At 48.8% G+C, this 20,078-nt stretch overlaps 1 protein-coding gene across 1 annotated transcript; it reads left to right on the forward strand.

Moving 5' to 3' along the window:
* Positions 1-674: 674 nt before the first annotated feature.
* Positions 675-1,604, forward strand: LOC131562639 (olfactory receptor 14C36-like). The gene has a single exon (XM_058812467.1). The coding sequence runs from the start codon at positions 675-677 to the stop codon at positions 1,602-1,604; it is 930 nt and encodes a 309-aa protein (XP_058668450.1).
* The last annotated feature ends 18,474 nt before the right edge of the window (positions 1,605-20,078 follow it).

Here is a 20,078-nt window from a genome sequence, read left to right on the forward strand (position 1 = left end):
CCTCCTGTGCAGGCTGAGCACAGCCATGGGGTGTCCCAGCTCCCTGTGCCTCTGGGAGGCTGGCAATGAGCCCACTCTCCTGACTCTGGGAAAGACAGGAGCCACTTTGTGTGCCAGGGATCCCTCTGCTCTCAGCAGTGTCTCCTGGCTGTCCAGGGTAACACAGGAGTTGATCTCAGAAAGGTGCAAGTGCAGGGCAGCTGGAACAGGAGAGAGGGACAGAGCAGCTCCCCTCATTCTGCACTAAGCCTCAGACAATCCTCCTGCCTCTCTGGACTCTGTTCTTCCACAGTGCAGCAGAATCTCGCGTTCTGCCTCCTGCATTCTCCGTCCCATCACCCAGGCAGCTCCTCTGCCATAGGAGAATATTCTTTATCCAAGTCCTAACACTAGGACTGGCCTCTGCCCTCACTGTTCCCCTGCACTGACTGGGGGTCAAGGCTGATTCCCAGGTGTCCTGCAGGTCAAGATCCAGCTCCTCACACAACATGGGCCAGCAGCAATCAGTGCTCCAGCAACAAAGGTGAAGGAAGATCTCCTAGATATAGACCGGGGGAGGTGTTTAGTGGCAGGAAAGGGTCTATGAGAAACAGCTTTGATTTTCTGTGAGAAATCTCCCCTCAATTACCACTTGAATTCCTTCTTCAAAAGGTTCCAATGTCTGGAGACAGCAAATGTCCAACAGCAGCTCCATCAGGCACTTCCTCCTGCTGGCATTGGCAGACACGCGGCAGCTGCAGCTCCTGCACTTCTGCCTCTTGCTGGGCATCTCCCTGGCTGCCCTCCTGGGCAACGGCCTCATCATCAGCGCCGTAGCCTGCGGTGACCACCTGCACATGCCCATGTTCTTCTTCCTGCTCAACCTGGCCCTCAGTGACCTGGGCTCCATCTGCACCACTGTCCCCAAAGCCATGCACAATTCCCTCTGGGACACCAGCACCATCTCCTATGCTGGATGTGCTGCTCAGGTTTTCTTCTTCCTTTTTTTTATGTCAGCAGAGTTTTCCCTCCTGACCATCATGTGCTATGACCGCTACGCGTCCATCTGCAAACCCCTGCACTACGGGACCCTCCTGGGCAGCAGAGCTTGTGCCTGCATGGCAGCAGCTGCCTGGGCCAGTGCCTTTCTCAATGCTCTGCTGCACACAGCCAATACATTTTCCTTGCCCCTGTGCCATGGCAATGCCCTGGGCCAGTTCTTCTGTGAGGTGCCCCAGATCCTCAAACTCTCCTGCTCACACTCCACCTTCAGAAAAATTTGGATTTCCTTGGTTGCTGTCTGTTTAGCTTCTGGCTGTTTTTTGTTCATTGTTTTCTCTTATGTGCAGATCTTCAGGGCTGTGCTGAGTATCCCCTCTGAGCAGGGACGGCACAAAGTCTTTTCCACCTGCCTCCCTCACTTGGTTGTGGTCTCCCTCTTTGTCACCACCGGCACATTTTCCTACCTGAAGCCCCCCTCCATCTCTTCCCCATCCCTGGATCTGGCCCTGTCAGTTCTGTACTCGGTGGTGCCTCCAGCCCTGCATCCCCTCATCTACAGCCTTAGAAACCAGGACCTCAGGGCTGCAGTGTGGACACTGCTTAGATGGTTCAAGAAACATTAAGCTGCTGCCCAGTTTCTGCAAATCACATGTAATAAAATTCCTATTTGTTACTACTTGGGTTTGGTTGTTGATATGTTCTTGTCTTTCTTTTGTTTTAGTGTTTTATTTTTTACAACAAAGAAAGGTCAGTGTTTGTGCCATTTCTTATTAGGTTTCTCTCAAAATTCATGGTGGCCTCAGACTGTGTCAATGAGGAGTTGCGCTCTCGGCGGCTTTAGACAGAATAAAGGATCTCCCAGAAAACTTTTCACAAGAGATCCCCCTTTTGCTGCCTTCTCTGGAGCTACAGCAGCAATGTCTGTGTACTGAGCTGGGAAAGATCAGTGCTGGCCCAGCAGCTGTGCCCAGCAGCAGCAGCACTTAGTGTTGCCAGTGCTGCTGCTGTGGCCCTGCCCCGCTGCCCTGGTGGCCCTGGAGTTGCTGTAGGGCCTGAGTGCTCTCAGGGCCGGGCACGGCCCTGGGGGTGGCAGTGCCGGGGCTGCAGCAGGGACAGGCCATGGGCACTGCTGGGGCAGCGCTGATGCCTCAGCACAGGGCCTGGGGGCTCCAGACTCCTTGCCCAGGCTCTCTCAAGAACACGCCCAGGCCAATGCTCAGCACAGAAACGCTCGTGAGCAGCTCCAGGCTGGCCGTGGGCAGGCTGGGGACAAACAGCATGGCTGGGGCTCTGCATGGGCCCTGGGGCAGACAGGAAGGAGCAGCAGAGCAGGGACTGATCCATCCCCAGTGCACTGGACAGGCCAGGGCAGCGTCCCAGAGCATCCTCATAGAGCTGCCAACAACATCCCCCCTCTGCAGCCCTGGCCTCTCCCCCAGCTCACCCAGGTGCCCCATCCTTGCAGGCACAGACACAGCAGCACTGGCTCAGGAGCCCCTGTTTTCATTGCACAGAGCAGGGGGAGCACCCCCATGCTGTTGGTGTGGGGACATGAACCTGAGGGAGCACAAATGCCATCAGCCCCTGGGGCCAGCAAGGGCTGGGGGACACCAGGGAAACCACTCAGCATTGTTGTGGCCTCTGCAGTCAGCCAGAAAGTTTGTTCCCATGAGCTGGGAGTTTCCTGTCCTCTTGCAGATGCTGTTGCCACTGCTCCAAGGATGGTTCCAGAGAGTCACAGAATCAGCAATGGTGGAAAAGACCTTGGAGATCATCAAGTCCAACCTGTTCCCTGACACCCCCTTGTCTCCCCTGAGCCTCCTCTTCTCCAGGACAAACAACCCCAGCTCCCTCAGCCACTCCTCACAGGACTTGTGTTCCAGACCCCTGCCCAGCCTTGCTGCCCTTCTCTGGACACGCTCCAGCCCCTCCATGGCCTTCCTACATTGGGGACCCAGAACCGGACACAACAATCGAGGTGTGGCCTCACCAGTGCCAAGTGCAGGGGAAGAATCCCTGCCCTGCTCCTGCTGGCCGCACTATTCCTGATCCAGGCCAGGAGCCATTGGCCTTCTTATGCACATGGGCACACTGCTGGCTCATGTCCAGCCTGCTGATCATCAGTGACCCCAGGTCCTTTTCTGCCTGGCCGCTGTCCAGCCACTCTGCCCCCAGCCTGTAGCACTGCAGGGGTTATTGTGGCCAAAGTGCAGGACCCGGCACTTGGTCTTGTTCAACCTCACCTTTTTGGATTTGGGCTCTGGATCCAGCCTTTCCAGGTCCCTCTGCAGAGCCCTCCTACCCTCCAGCAGATCCACACTCACACCCAGCTTGGTGTCATCTGCAGATTTGCTGATGCTGGACTCAGTCCCCTCATGCAGATATTGAAATCCACGCTGTCTGGCTCTGACCCCTCGGCCATCCTGTGGGTGCCCTGGGATGGCACTCAGGTGATCTGTTCCATAACCTTGGCGGGCACCCAGGTCAGGCTGACAGGCCTGGAGTTCCCCAGATCCTCCTTCCAGCCCTTCTTGGGGATGGGCTCACACTGGCACCTCCAGTCCTCTGGGACCTCCCTGCTGAGCCAGCACTGATGGTAAATGATGGAGAGCAGCTTGGGGAGCTCATCCACCAGCTCCCTCATCCCCCTAGGATGGATCCCATCTGATCCCACACACCTGTGAGCATCTGAGTGGCTCAGCAGGTCACCAACTGCTTCCTCCTGGATTCCAGGGGGTGTTCTGCTCCTTGTGCCCATCCACCAGCTCAGGAGAACACTTGTCCTGAGGACAACTTGACTTATTTTTGACAACTGAGGTAAAGAAGGGGTTAAGTACCTCAGCCATTCCCTCATCTTTGGTAACCATATCTCCCCTAATAATGAATGGAGATTGTCAACCTATTTTCCCTAGAAGAGACTCGATTAAAAAGAACTGCAGGAATGAAAATTTGGGAGTGAGAAAACCAGCCCGGGTCCCCAGGTGACCAAAAAATGCCTTCAGTGGAGCCTGACTGGGACCCTAATCAAGAAGAGAGGAGAAGGAATATGAGAGATCACAGATCCCTGATGACCAGAGGGATAAAAAATTATACTAGGTTAGCATTTGACGGCACCCAGGAAAAAGATGAGACCCCAGCCACATGGCTTAATAGATTTACTCTAATGTTGACCCAGATAGCCCAGAAGGTCAAGTCCTTCTCAAGGTACAATTTATAACAAAATCCTGGCCAGATTTTAGATTTTAGAAAGTGAGAAAGAATAGAGGACTGGCAGGAAAAAAGTATAATGAACTGCTTGAGAGAAGCCATAAGAGTATATCTGAGAAGAAAAGAAAAAAAAGAAAATCAAAAGCTAAAATTATGGTAGCCATAGCCAGAGAAAGTGTAGGAGCCAACAAGGATGGGCCAGTAGAACCACTTAGAAGAGACAAAGGTTTTATTGGACCAAAAGGGGCTAGGGCTCTACCCAGTGACAAATATTGTTATTACTGTGGAGAGAAAGGACACCTAAAGAGAAATTGTAAGAAACTCCAATTAGATGAAGCCATAGCCTGGGAGCAAGAAACTCTAGAGAACATCTTAAGAAGAGATGAGAAGTATGCGGAATAGGGGTGTCAAGGGTTCTATGCTCTAGGGAATTTAATGAATCATCTAGAAGAGCCCTAAGTATATTTAGAGATTGATCCTCAGAATGATGAATTTGAATTTTTAGTTGATACTGGAGCAGACAAGTCATATGTGACTAAAATACCAACAGGAATCACAGTTGGTAAAAAGGTCTACAAAGTACGAGAGGCCAAAGGAGAACCATTTAAAGCCCAGATTATAGAAGATGTAGAAATTAGAGGAAATTCAAGAGAGTGTCAAGCTAAGTTCATTTACATCCCCAAGTAAGGTTGTAATTTTTTAGGACATGATTTACAAATCAAATTGGAAATTGGAGTAATGCTAAAAAAAGGAAAAATGGTAGTACAAATAATGGTCTTAACTAAGGGAGACATAGATGAAATCAACCCAAACATGTGGGTGAGGGAGGGAAAAATTGGTTGTTAGAATATTCCACCAATAGAAGCAGAGATGCAGAAAGACATCTCCCCCATTCAGCTAAGGCAGTATCCAATTTCCCCAGAGGGAAAGGACTAGCCCCAGTAATTGACCAGCTATTAAAGGAAGGATTTTAGAACCATGCATGTCTCCACATAATACTCCCATACTAGCTGAGAGAAAAGCTGATGGAAGGTATTGATTAGTAGAAGATTCAAGAGAAGTTAATAAAAGAATGGTTACAAGGCACCCGGTAGTACAAAACCTGTACACCCTTTTAAGCCAAGTACCTAAGGAGCATGCATGGTTCTCTGTCATGGATTTAAATGATGCCTTCTGGGCATGTTCCCTGCTGAAGAGTGCCAGAACTGGTTTGCCTTTGAATGGGAGGACATTGAAAAGAAAAGAAAACAGCAACTAAGGTGGACACATCTTCCCCAGGGGTTTAGAGAATCCCCAATCTCTTCAGCAAGCTTTAGAAGAACTCCTAGAACAGTTTAAACCTGAGAATGGGGTACATATTTTACAATATATTGATGATTTCTTTGAATCGGGGGAGAACAAGACAAAGTTAGATGTTCTAGCACACTAGCATCTAAATTACTTAGGGGAAAAAGGCCTAAAAGTATCACAAAAGAAACTGCAATTTTTGGAACAAGAAGTAACATATCTAGGACATATAATCACCCAAGGGTATAAAAGGTGAAGCTCCAAGAGAATTTTGGGAATTCTGTCCATCCCTGCCCCAAAGACCAAAAGAGATAGTACAAAATTACTAAGTTTGTTTGGATATTGAAGATTATGGCTTGATCAGTATACTAAAAGTGTTAAATTTTCATATGACAAATTGATAGACTCAGAGCCTGTAACCTGGACCTGAAATGATGAGGAACAACTTCGGAATCTGAAAACTAAATTGTCTTCTGCCCCTGTACCAAGTCTACCAGATCTTAGAAATAAATTTGACCTATTTGTAAACATGGAAGAGGGGATAGCTTGTGCAGTCCTTACACGGGATTGGGGAGGATGCAGGAAGCCGGTCGCATCTCTCACCAAGTTACCAGATCCAGTAGCCAGAGGCTGGCCAGCCTGTGTACAAGTGATAGAGGCAACAGCTACCCCAATAGAAGACACACAGAAACTAACCTGAAAGGGGAAGATCCGGGTTCATACCCCACACAATGTGAAAGATGCTTTAAGTCACAAGGCCCCTCAGTGGCTAACCGATGCCCAAATACAAAAGTATGATGTAATCCTAATAAATACCAAGGGTCTCAAATTAGTCACTTCAAAATGTTTAAATCCAACCCAGTTCCTCACAGGACAGCTGTTAACAGACCCGGAGCATGATTGTTTAGAAATTATTGAAATGCAGACCAAAGTGAGAGAAGACTTAGAAGATGAACCCCTCCCATATGGGAGAATTTTTTTTACAGATGGATCATAATGAATGGTAGCCAGTAAAGAGGTGTCAGGGTATGCAACCATAGATGGGCAGAACATGCAAGTTGAGGAAAAAGTAAAGCTACCCTCAAATTGGTGTGCCCAGTGGTGTGAAATCTATGCCCTGAAAAGAGGGCTAGATTTACTAGAAAAACAGTAAAGAATTACCTATACCAACTCCCAGTACGCATTTGGGATTACCCATATGTTTGGAAAAACATGGGAAGAACAGGGGTACCTAAATTCTAAAGGCAAAAATTTAATACATGAAGAGCTTAGAAAATTAGTACTAGAGTCCCTAAGGAAACCAATTGAGATAGCCAAAGTTCACATAAAAGGACATCACAAAGGAGACGCCCTCAAAATAAAAGGAAATTGATTAGCTGATCAAGTAGCAAAAGAAGTAGCCTTGGAACAAGGTAGTCCAATTAAAATTCTTAAGATAGAAGGAACACCTAGTAGGGAAAGAAAAGAGGAAAGACCCATCTTTGATGAGAAAGAATTAAGAGAGTTAGAAAAGATGAGAGGACAGCAAAAAGAAAATGGAGAATGACAGACTCCTGAAGGACGGCAAATTTTAAATAAAGCTCCAGCCTGAAAGGTGATGACAGAGTTATATGAGTTGACCCATTGGGGAATACAAGGATTACGTGACCACTTTCCAAGGGATCAAACGTGCATGGGAGTATGTACCATAGCAAAGACAGTTACCAAGGGATGTTTAACTTGCCAACAAATTAATCAGAAAATAATGAGAAGAGTAGTATCTGATCTGGGGGAAGAGAGTTGGCCTTACAGCCATTCCAAAGTGTGCAGGTAGACTTCACAGAAATGCCCCCTGTCCAGGGATACAAACACTTATTAGTGACCGTGAATCACCTCACCCATTGGGTAGAGGCGTTCCTGACCAAAACAGGGACAGCCCAAGCAGCCACAAAACCAATCCTAGAAAACATCATTCCCCGATATGGGTTGATAAATAATATCGATTCTGACCAAGGTCCACATTTTACAGCCCAAGCCTTACAAAAAGTTATTGAAGCCCTGGGAATGAAATGGAGGTTGCACAGCCCATTGGCATCCCCAGAACGCCAGAAGAGTAGAAAGGATGAATAAAACCATCAAAAACGCGTTAACTAAATTAGTTACAGAAACCCAGATGAATTGGCTTAAATGTCTACCCTTAGCACTGTTACAAATTGGAACAAGGCCTCAATCAGGTATAAGAGTCTCACCTTATGAAATGATGTTTGGACTCCCCTTCTTGATAACCTTAAATAGCATTGGAATTTATCCAGAAGGAGAGAGAGCCACCCAAAAATATCTAAAGGCAATAGGAAGTATGTTAGAATATCTTAGGAAAAAGATCAAACCTCAAACCTCTCCCTTAGACAATAAGGGACACAACATCAATCCAGGGGACTGGGTGTTAGTTAAATCATGGAACACTGCACCTTTAACCTCTAAGTTTGAAGGCCCTTTTCAGGTCCTACTCACCACCAATACAGCCATACAGACCCAAGAGAAGGGGTGGACACATACAACCCAGATTAAAGGACCTGTACCACCACCCACTAAAGAGTCAAAACCAACCACATCCCCTACTAAGTCTTCTAATGAATTTATACATTAAATCAGATTCTAAGATTACAAGCAGTAATTGAAATGGTATCGAACTGAACCTCTCTAGCTTTAGACCACATAAATGACCAACTATCCCAGACTAGAACTGTAGTGTATCAAATCAGACTAGCAGTAGATTATTTATTAGCTGATGATGGAAGCATATGTGGAAAATTTAACTCCTCGAGTGCTGCTTAGAAATGGATGACCGCAGCGAAGTAATTAGAAATATCTCAAAGGAAATCTGGAAGTTAGTTTATGTTGGAACACAAGAATGGACCCCTACATTCGATACCAGCTGGGGGGACAATTTCTGGTCATTAAAAGGAAACTGGTGGAAAAAACCAGCCTTTTTCACCTTATGTAAAATTGCTGGTTTAATCCTCCTACCTTGCATGCTCCCCGGTACAATCCGAGTTGTAACATCTCCTGTACAAGCAAGTGTAATGATACCAAAAGAGCTTAATAAGAAAGAAGTAAAAGTAATCATGATAATGAATGATCAAGAACATCAAGATGCCAAGCAAATTTACAACCAATATTAAAAATTGTACTTTCAAGAAAAAAGTAATTGCTAATTGATGTAGGCTTGAGCCCAATTGAACAATTAGAGGGGGAAATTGTAGAGAATTGATTGTTAAAGGAGTTGATATAAAGTTCAATGTTAAACAAGTTAATATAAAGTTCCAATGTTAGTTATAGGTTGTTTGTTGAATGTTTAATAGTTATGTCAAGTTCCAGGGCTAGTTAAAGGATTTATAATTATGTAAATCCCCTCACTGTCAGGTGTTACCCCCACTGCTCCTGTTAGCGTTCAGAAGCACATAATCACGAGAATGATTCTGTGCAGGTGCTGGTTTTGAAGAGCTCTGGGTGTCAGGGGTACAAACCCAAATCTGTCTCCGACATGGGTTCAGGATGAACATGTTTTTATATTCTATCGTTATATAACTTTCATGTTAATTATTAAACTTATATTGTCCTATTGTATACAAAGATTTCATCCAAGCATGGGCTCCTCGTGGCTCCCCCCTCAAACTTCCAACATAGTTTTTTATGATTCTTCTTATGATTATTCAATAATTATATTTAATTACTAAACAATCATCACATTGAACAATTATATAATTTATCATATACTGCTTAAGTAAATGCAATTTCACATGATCTGGCAAACACAAAGCCTAAGATTTTCAGAGTCTATTTTTAACATTTTTCCAGAGCTCCACTAAGTCTAGCTTCTTTCTACTTCCCCCAATTTTATGGTTTTAAAACCTTTTACTATCACTCCCACTCTCATCTAAGATGGCGAACCCCCCCATACCATAAAGAAGAGGATTATGTCACCCAATAACCAAATATGAAAATATCATGAGACCTAACAGAAGAGAATGACCTAACAAAAACACCTAGAACAACAAGCCACCATGCAAATGAAGAATTAAAATAACACCTCTAACCAGAGAAAACGTAAGACAACATCAGGACCATGGTCAGAGCTTTTTGCCTTTGTCACCCTAACCAGAGCTGGCCAAGAGCAGCACAGGGACCATGGACCTGAAACCAACAGTGCCTACCCAGACACTCTTGAAAGGAGAGAAAACCCAGCCAACCCAGGCCTTGCTCAGCATTGCAGTTCCCTGCTCAGAGCCTTGGGCTCCCTGCAATCCTGCCCTCAAGGATCTGCTCTCACCAGGCCCTGGGCAGCCTTTGGCACTCCCTGCCCTCACTGGGGCCCAGCCATGCTCCAAGGCACTTGGATTTTTGCTGCTGCCTCCTTGAGCAGCTTCTCCATCCTTCTCTGCGTGTCTGAAGCTCCTGGACCCAGCCACAAATCCAGCGTGGGGCTGATTAAAATACAGAAAGGCCTCAGGAGTTCTTTGTCTCCCTTCCATTGTCTTTGATTCTCCAGGGTTTGTGCAGTGATTGGAGTCAGTTTGGAGTTGTCTTCAGGGGGGAGATTCCAAAGTGCACATCATAATTTTTGGTCTTAGTCAAGGGAATATTTTTATACTTTTCATTTCAGAGAAGAGGGGATGGAAGCATTTCCCAGGTGATCTTGATGCTGAATGTCTCCTCAGGAGGTCGGGGCACCGAGAAGAATGAGCCCCTTGCAGGCTGACCCTGTTTGGAGAACCTGCTCCTCATCTCCAGCCTCACCATGTCTGACATTGCCCATCTGGGACTGACATCCCAAAACATTAAAAAAAATTATGCATTTTACTTGAAAATTAGAATGTAATAATTACTAAAGTTATAGTAATATTTTTCTTATTTATAATATTATTATTCAATATTTTTATTACCCAATTTATAAATTGATATGAAAAATCAATGCATTTTTAGCAACCAAAAAATTATTCCTTGTCCGTTCTAAGTAACATAATTCCCTTCATGAATTAATTGGCAACTATTGGCTATTGATCTCTTCTTCTTTATGCTAATAATTTAGCACTTTTGTCATCTTTTTTACTATTTTCTAACATAGGGTCAAGGGGGGCATTTTGCGGTCCCTGGAGACATTTCTGGGGCACATTTGGGGCAGTTTTGGGTCTGGGGAGGGAATTCAGAGAGAACTTGAGGGTCTGGAGGACACCTGGGGGAGCCGGGTGGGCACTTGGAGGGGCACTCAGGGATTCTGAGGGATAGTTCGGGGTCCGGGGTAGCACTTGGGGGTTCAGGGGGGCCCTTGGAGCTCAGGGAGGGGAATCTGGGGCCCTTTGGGGTCCAGGTGGGCCATTGCAGGGCTCGAACGGGGCTCTCTGGGGCGTGGGAGGTGACAGGAGTTGTAGGCGCGGGTATCATACAGTTTAAGGGGCCGCAGAGCATCACGGGAGTTCGAGGTGCAGCTGCAATGGCTCTCAGTGGGGCCTGACTCCTTTGTCAGGACTTACTTTGCCAGCAGGGCTTGAGCTTACCTGAATCCTTCTCGGGACTTACAGATCTTACCCGAATCCTTCTCGGGACTTACAGATCTTACCCGAATCCTTCTCGGGACTTACAATCTGCTTGACTTCCCTCTGTCAGGACTTACTTTGGGCGCGTGCCACTCATACAACTATTCCCTCCGCACGCCCGAAGGGGGGGGCCCTTTTTTTTCCCCCTTAGGAGATGACTCACTCACACTAATTCCACTCACTTCCCAATGTTCCCGGCCGGCTTTCTCGCGAAAGACTGAAAACGCAGTACTGAAGGGGCTGCTCTCACTTTGAAGGTCCGGCTTCTGGCCCTCGTCTCACTCACACACACATGCACTCGTCTCCCACTCCCGCCACCAGATTTCTCACCAGTCTGGTGCTCCGGTGCTCCTCTGCATCGCTTGCTCCTGAGCCGATCCCTCTGGTCCTGGTAGCCAGCTGTCCTGGAGGTCCAAGATGGCCAGTCCTGGTGTCCTCTTTCGGCGTGGCTATTCCGGATGAGCGCCCCAGCTGAAATAAACAGGGCAAGGAGAATTCTTCTCCTTTTTAATGCCTTTATTATATGTGATCAGCTCAGGATTGGTCATCTCGGGGGGGCTGCAGCTTCCCATCATCTCTCCTACGGCGACTCAGAGGAGGAGAATATGCGCAGCTTTGTCCACTAGGGGCAGAGCTGGGGGTCTGGTCCTCGTGGGAGCCTTTTGGGCGTCGAGACCCTCCATTGCTACTTTTCCCGGCTCCTTCCCGTCCGCTCCCGGCATCAGGATGACTCCCATGGTCAAGGCGAGAGGCTCCGAAGGTGTTCCGCATCTCTGCAGGCTCAGCACTCCGCTCCTCACGTCCAGACATCACTCCAATCTCTCAACTCTAAGGTGGCTCGTTATTTTTGGAGTTTTCTCAGTGCGTTTGGAGCAGGGGTCCCACAAAGCATGCTGGTCCTTAGAGTTATTTTGCATATCCCTCCCCTCCAAAGTCCCTTCTCCTCACTGTTCAGGAGGTACCCCACCCTTCACTGTCTCAGAGAAGGGCCATTAACTCACCCCAGCCAGGGCTTTTACTGATACATAAACAACTATTAACAACAACGACCCGTATTTACCATAACACAAGCAGCAGCCCAGCAGCAACAGTGGTAACCTTTTTCTCACAGAAATATTGGCAGAATTTTTGTTCATAACACGTGTCAGCCAAACCCAGCAGTGGGGTCAGTGCAGTGCCCATTGCCACAGCCCCTTGCAGTGGCCCAGTGCAGCTTGGGCTGATGATCCACCCTCACAGCTGGCCCAGGGCAGCTCTGCAGTGGCTTTGGTGGCACCTGGGGCTGGCACACACCTGAGCAGTGTGTCTGTTTGCAGTGGGGAAACTCAGGAGTTTTATATTGCTTCAAAATCCCCAAAAAGTGAAAACCCCTCTAAAGCTGAGTGCAGCCAGCTCTGCAAGCACAGCAGGTCCCAGGGGAGTGAGGACAGATAGGATGGGGCTGGGCAACGTGGAGCAAGGTTGTCCACACTAGGTCAGAGCTCCAGGCACAGCTTCTGTGAGCAGGCCAGAGCTGCTGAGGAGACACCCTGGGTCAATATCAATCACAGACTGCTGCAATCACCTCTGCTCTAAAGAGAAATAAAATAAAACACTTCATTTCAAATAGGAATGTGTATTTCTTACAAGTTCTTTGAAATCTTTCTCCATCACTGAACTAGGAAAACTTTAATGATTCTCACAGGGCTTTGGTGTTGTTTACATCAGACTCAGTCCCTGAGAGTGTCTTCAAAAAACTTCTCAAGAACTCAAAGTTAAATTGAAACTGTCAAGTTTCTTGAAGTTTTAATGTGTTCCACCGAGGGATACGACTGGGAAAGTGTCCCCAGGTTCCAGTTAGAGCAGAGCACTGGAGGCAGTGATGACAGCTAAGGACAAACAAGGCAAAGGTGTCTCTGGTGCTGAGAAAAGCTGGATGTGTTTGAGGAATGCAAAGGGCCAAGGCCTGAGCGCCAGCCCCTGGCCAGGCAGATCCTGTCCCTCCCTCCTTGCTCAGGGCTCTTCCCGGGATGGGCACTGGCATGTGGGGATGTGCAATGCCAAGGGCAGGAGCATGGGGCGGCCCCTGCCAGGCTGCTGAGCAGGGACAAGGAGGCAATGAGGCCCTAGGCCTGCAAGGGTCACTTGTCTCCTGCTCCTGCCTCAGACCCGGGGCCAGCAGCCATGGCCAAAGTGCTTCCCAAGGTGGCTCTGGCAGGGCTGTCTTGCAGCTGCTGCCCATCCCTGTGCCCTGTGCAGCCCAGGCTGTCCCACAGTGTCCCTGCCCTGCGCCTCTGTCACTGCAGGCTGTCGGCATCCCCCGGCTGCCCCATCTGGCTTGCCCCTTCCTTTGCTGACAGCTCTGCCTCCTGCCTGCCTCTGCCTGCCCACACATAGCCTTGGGCTGATACCAAAAGGATTCATTCCATTTTTACCCTGCCTGTGAACTTTCAGCACAGGAGCAAGGCATGCAGGGGCTGCTTTCCCAGCAACAATGGTTGGAAGAGAAGAAGAAGAAATCTGGCTCAAGGGTGCAGGGATAGAGAAAACATGGAGTGAATCTGGGAACTTGTGGTGGGTTTTATGGACATGGGTAAATTGTAATTCACATTTAGTGACTGTATATAAGCAACACACTGGTAGAATTACACGTTCATGTGAGGTTAGGAGTTGGACCTTAGGCCTGAATAAATGATACCCTTTGAAATAGCAAATTAGTGTTAAGGGGCCTTATTCTGATATTTCAGAGATTTGGTGACAGCAGGGCCTCACGGCACCAAGGAGTCAGCTGTGACACTGTGCAAACTCATGGAACAAAGGGTCCATTGTGACACAGCAGAACCCCATGGAACCAAAATCCATTTTGGCACATCGGGGCCACATTGAACCAATGGTCCATTGTGATACTGCGGATCCAAGGAGACCATTGTGACCCTGAGAAACCTCTTGGAACCAAGAGACCATTATGACACAGCAAGGCCTGGTGGAACCATGGGTCCATTGTGACTCTGCAGAACCTCACAGAACCAAGGTGACCGTGTTCTATTGCAGAACCTCATGGAACAAAGGGTCCATGGTGACACTGCAGAACCAAGAAGACTGCTTCTGGCAGTGTGAGAGCTCATGGAACCAGAAGTCCATTGTGACACAGCTAGGCCTTGTGGAACCAAGGGTCCATTGTTAAACTGTGTGGCCTCATGGAACCATGAGCCATTGTGACACAGCATCGTCACATGAAGCCAAGGGGCCACTGTGACACTGCAGATCCAAGGAGACCATTGGGACTGAGGAACCTCATGGAACCAAGAGTCCATTGTCCCACTGTGGGGCCCTGTGGAACCAAGCGGAGCACAGTGACATTATGGGGCCTCATGGGACAATGGAGACTGTTCTGACACTTTGGGACGCACTGGAACCAAGGGGCCATTAGAGCATGGCAGGGCCTGGTGGAATGGAGGAGACCGCAGTGAACACTGTGGGTGTCCATGGGATGAAGGGTCAATTCTCACACTGTGGAACCAAGGATACCATTGTGACACTCTGGGCATCATGGAACCATGGAGGCCTTTTTTACACTTTGAGGCCTTGTGGAACCAAAGGGCCATTGTGGCACTTCAGAGCCTTGAGGAGCCATAGTGACACTGTGGGGGCTCCATGAAACCAATGGTCTGTTGTGACACTGCAAGGCCTTATGGGATCATGGAGATCATTGTGACACTACAGGCCTCATGGAAGCAAGGAACCATTGTGACACTATGGGGTCTTGGCAGGCCCCATAACAGTTGTCACATTTTGTGGCACCATGGAACCAAGGAGGCCATTGTGACACTCCAGGGCACCATGGAACTAAGGATCCATGAAAAGTGCAGGACCCCACGGAACCAAAGATCCATTGTGACGTTGTGGGGCCTCATGGAATCCTGGAGGCCCTGATGACACTTGGAGGCCTCGTTGAATCAAGGGGCTCTGCAGGGCCTCATGGAATCAAGGAGACTCTTCTGACATCTTGAGTCCCCATGGAACCAAGGGTCCATTGCGATACTGCAGCACCAAGAAGACCCCTGTGACACTGCCAGGCCTCATGGAAGCAAGGGACCATTGTGACACTGTGGAGCCCCATGGAAACAAGAGGCCAGTGTGACAAATCTGGGCCTAATGGAACCAAGGATCCAATATGACACCACCACTATGACCCTGCAGGGCCCCATGGAAACAAGGGAACGGGGAACAGGTTTGGTTGGCTTGGCCTGACTGGTCCAACTGCCCTTGGCATGTTGAGGGTCTCTTCTTATGTACCCCTGAAATCCTGGGGCTCTGGGCTTTCCTTCCAATGGAAAAGAACTGCCCTTTTCATTCAAGCATCCATAGACAAAATGGGAGTCCCTCTCCAAAATTCAGAATATCCAGGGATTGCTGCCAGACAAAAGCTGCCATTACCAACATATCTGCCTGACCTTGTCTTCCTCATACCTGGGTCTCACCTGCCTCCAAACACTGGGGCTTAGTGTTTTCTCTCCTATGGAAAAGAATCATCCTTCTCCAAGCACTCATTGCTGAAATTGGGAATCAACCTCCAAAAGTCCTATATACAATGATTTCTCCTGCAGAAAAGCTGCCATTACAGATGGGTCTGGCTGGCCTTGGCCTCCTTAGGACCAGCTCTCACCTGTCTTCCAAACACAGGGGCTCTGTGCTTTTCTTTCTGTGGAAAAGAACTGGCTTTGTCCTCCAGGCACAAATAGCTGAAATTGGGATTCAACATTCAAAATTCTGAATATCCAAGGGTTATTCCCAGACAAAGCTGCCAGGACAGGCCATTCATCAGTCCCTGAATGGCTTGGGTACCACGGTTTCCTTTCCGTGGAGACAATGGTGACACTTTGAGGACCTGTGGAACCAAGGGACCACTTTGACATAGTGGATATCATCAATTCCAGAGACCATTGTGACACTGTGGGACCTTGTGGCACCAAGGCCATCACTGTGGCTCTGTTGGGCCACATGGTCTCAAGAGCCCTGTGTGAAGCAGCAGGGCTTTGTGGAACCAAGAGGCCATTGCTGCATTTCAGGGCCTCATGGAACCAAAGGGCCGTTGTGATTCTGCAGGGCACTGTGGATCCATGGAGAGCATTGTGGCATTGCAAGGCCCCATGGAATCATGGAGACCATTATGACACTGTGGGGCCCCACGGAACCAAAGGACCACTGTGAGCCTGCAGGGCCTCATGGAAGCACGGGGCCATTGTGACACTGCAGAAGCAAGGAGAACATTGTGACACTTCAGGGCCTCATGGAACCAAGGGGACATGGAACAGATCTGGCTGGTTTGGCCTCCCAGGGGCCACTGGACAGCTCCAGCTTATCTTGGAATTCTGAGGGCTGCCTCTCATCAGCCCCTGGAGAACTGGGGCTCTGTGCTTTCCTTCCTATGGAAAAGAACCACCCAGCTGTCCAGGTGCCCATGGCCAAAGTGATACTCCTCCTGAAAATTCCCTATATGGAAGGGTTCTCCCCGACAAAAGCTGCCAGGACAGAGAGCTCTGGCTGGCCTTGGCCTCTGAATTCAAGGAAGCCCTGAAGAAAGTATTTGAACAGGTTTGACTACTGGAACATTAATGAGTCCCTCCTCCTCTGAAAACCTCAGATGCTCTTCTAATAATATATGCCTTTTTTTTCTCATTGTGTATTATGCATGAAATATAATTTTTAGCTACATAATATTATTCTTATCCCTCTATCAGTGTTATCTGACACAAAACACCTTGTCTAGATATGGATCCAGGTCACCTGTACAGGCAAACACAAGAAAGAATGCAGCAGGAATGATTTGTCTGTGCTCCCATCAGTCCCATCTCCTCTGGAGCTGGAGGTGCAGCCCCAGCACTTGGCAGGGCTCAGGGGCTCACAAGCTCAGCTCCCACCCAGAGAACTTGCAGACCCTGGGCTGCTCTTCTTGGCCCCTGCACGCTCAGCCAGGCTGAGATGGACACTGATGGTTTCTGGGCCAGGCTCTCGGAGCCCAGCCCAGCTCCCTGCAAGCTCTGCCAGCTGCCCTGAGCTCTGGGCAGCACGAAGGGCCTCTCCCCAGCCCAGCCCAGCCGGCTCTGGCCCCACAGCTCTGCTCAGACCTGGCTGCTCTGGGCACTGGCCCACGGCCTCAGCCCCTGGCAAGGGCACAGCAGCAGCTGCAGCTGCTACAGGACTCAGCCCCAGCATGGGGGAACGTGCCTGGCCAAGGCCAAAGGAGGCTCCCTGGGTGTCCTGCTCTCCTCTGCAGGAGATGCTGAGAGCTCTGCAGCCCCTGCTGCCATCCCATCTGCAGAGGCAAGCACAAGAGCTGTGGCCTTGGGGCCCTCAAGAGCTGCTCCTGCTCCAGGCCCAGGGCCCATGCCAAAGCTGGGGCAGCCACAAAGCTATGCCCATTTCTGCTCATTGCTGCTCTGATGAGGATGGCTCCTCAGAACCTTGGAGCTTGGTGATGAATTTTACTTTCCCAGAGGCCTCTTCTTTCTTGAGCTCTTCAGTTCAGGAATTGAGTGGCAAAGGCTCATAAACATTTGTTCAAAACACCAAAACAAGACAACCCCATGGGAATAATTCAAATCTTCAATTCTTCTGTGGTTAATTAGACAGATTTCAGAAGTGTATTCAAAGTGAATCTACGATATTGAAAACAATGCAGACAGAATTATTTTGTCCTGTTTAGTTTTCTTTTCCTGTTATAGATTGATATCCACAACCCCCAGCTGAATTTGATCCCCAGCCCCTCCTCATGCAGTGTGAACAGCTATGAAAATCAAGCCCCTTCATGGCTGACAATCCATCACACTTTGTCCCTACTCTCTCCCCACCATTTCCCCCATCCAGCCCCTGGCACTGAAAGCAGCTGAGGAATGGAGTCACATCCAGGCGTGTTCCCAGGGCTCAGGATTGAGGCCAGGTCAGCTAAATCTCTTTATTGATGATTTGGATGATATTGCCTGCTGGGGGCTATGTACAAATCACAAATGGGACAGGACTGCTGTGGAACGTGCCTTGAGCTGTTTTATTTTTCAGCGTCAGTCTCATTACATGGTTATGACAATGGGAAGATGCCAGCAGCTCACATTTCAAGCAGCAGACCAAGAACGTAATGTTACAACTTACTTTATAAGTTTTTTGACCAATCACACAAAGCAAAAGCATATTGACAGTAGTTCTATCCAACAACTATAAGAAAATGTACCTTTGGTTAAAACAATGCTTGCCTATTTTGAATACATTACCTGCTTGTAAGCCTTAAAACAATGCACAGAGCTCCATTATTAAGCTTCAGACTTCCTAATATCTCACTAGATATACTTTTCTTCAGATTAGAAAGTTATTCTAGACAAGGGTTAATACAGAGACCATTGTTCTATTTGTCCTTGTTTTTCTACTTTTTAAATAATTTTTCTGCTGACCTATCTCACGGCTGCTGCTTAGCTCTAATTTGAGCTAAGTTTGACTGTCTCTGAGGCCTGCCTTTTGCAGCTTTCCCAAAACCCTCTGATTTTGTGGATTCCCACAGATGAGGCCATCGAGGGCACCCTCAGTCAGTTCCTAGGTGAGCCCAAGCTGGGTGGCAGTGTGGCTGTGCTGGAGGGCAGGAACCTCTGCAGAGGGATCTGGACAGGCTGGAGCCATGGGCCCAGGACAATGGGATGAGGTTCACCAAGGCCAAGGACCGGATCCTGCCCTGGGCTCACAACCACCCCAAATCCCTGGCTGTGCCCTGCTCCTGATCCCCTGATCCCCGCAGCCTGTCTTGGTTCCTTCATCCCTGCATTGCCAGGGACTCTCTGGGCAAGGGAGCTCTGCTCTGGGGATGGAGGGAGGTGCAGGTGCCACCACCGGAGCGGGAACCAGAACTCAGCAGGTTTGTGTCCTTTGGGGGTCAGGAACTGGTGGGATTCAGAGGCACAGGAAGTTTCTTTTCATGGCCAAATGACTGTGGTTGAAGAAGACACAATTCAATAACAATCATGCTCTTCCCTGAGCTATGTGCAATGTCCCAGCAATGTCTGACATGTCCACCATCCATGAGTAATTTCCATACTAAAATTATTTTTAGAAAAATATGGTTCTGTGATGTATCAGAATGCCCATCTGTAAAGGGGGGGGGGGGGGGTGGGGGGGAAAACAGCCTGAACAATTCCTGATTTGCAAAGCTGTCAGTGGTGGATGGAGACTGGGATCAGGCTGCTTTTGGTGTTGAGGAAATGCTGAAGGCAGCCTGACTCATTTCATCTCCTTCTGTTCTGGCTGATCTCCCCTCTTTCCCCTTCCACCCATTGGCTTTTGTCTCCCCCCAGGCCCCCCGGTGAAGAGCCTGCCTCTGTGTTCTCCATCCCCTCCTCGCTGGCACTGCCAGGCTGGGATGAGGAGCCCCTCAGCCTTCCCTGCTCTGGGCTGGACAAGCCCAGCTCCCTCAGCCTCTTCTCACAGCCCAAGGGCTCCAGCCCCACCTTGGAGGCCCTTCCCAGACCCTGCTCCAGCTGCCAGACATCTTTCCTGCCCTGGGCAACCCCAAACCAGGCCCCAGTGACCTGGATAATCCACGTCCTTGATGTCCTGGTCATGCAGCCCAGCCCCTTGTCCTCATGGCAGGCTCTGGGGTGGATCCTGTGGAACACTCTTTGGTGGAGGCTGTGGCTCCAGGTGGGCCAGGGAGATACCAGGGGATAGGGGACCCTGCTGGGCTTGAACAGCTTTGGACTTCTGGGGGAAAATTGTGAGGGGGAGCTAAGGCAGAGTGACCAACCCAGTGACCTCACACAGCCCTGCTGTGATGTCACAGGCTGCTGTGTGATGTCATAGCTTATTCTCTGATATTGCTTAGCTGGTCTTTGATGCCACAACCCACTCTGTGAAGTCACACAGCCCCCCTGTAATGTCACAGCTTTCTCTGTGATGTCACAACACATTAACTAATGTCACACATCTGATCTGTGAGTTCACAGCCAACTCTCTGATGTCATAGTCTGCTCTGTGATGTCAGACCTCTGCCCTGTGATGTCATACCTCTATCTG

This window comes from Ammospiza caudacuta, chromosome 11, assembly GCF_027887145.1.
Source record: "Ammospiza caudacuta isolate bAmmCau1 chromosome 11, bAmmCau1.pri, whole genome shotgun sequence".
NCBI lineage: Eukaryota > Metazoa > Chordata > Aves > Passeriformes > Passerellidae > Ammospiza > Ammospiza caudacuta.

What these genes read in the sequence shown, in the direction of transcription:
- LOC131562639 (XM_058812467.1), top strand. Translation starts at nt 675, where the DNA reads ATGTCCAACAGCAGCTCCATCAGGCACTTCCTCCTGCTGGCATTGGCA.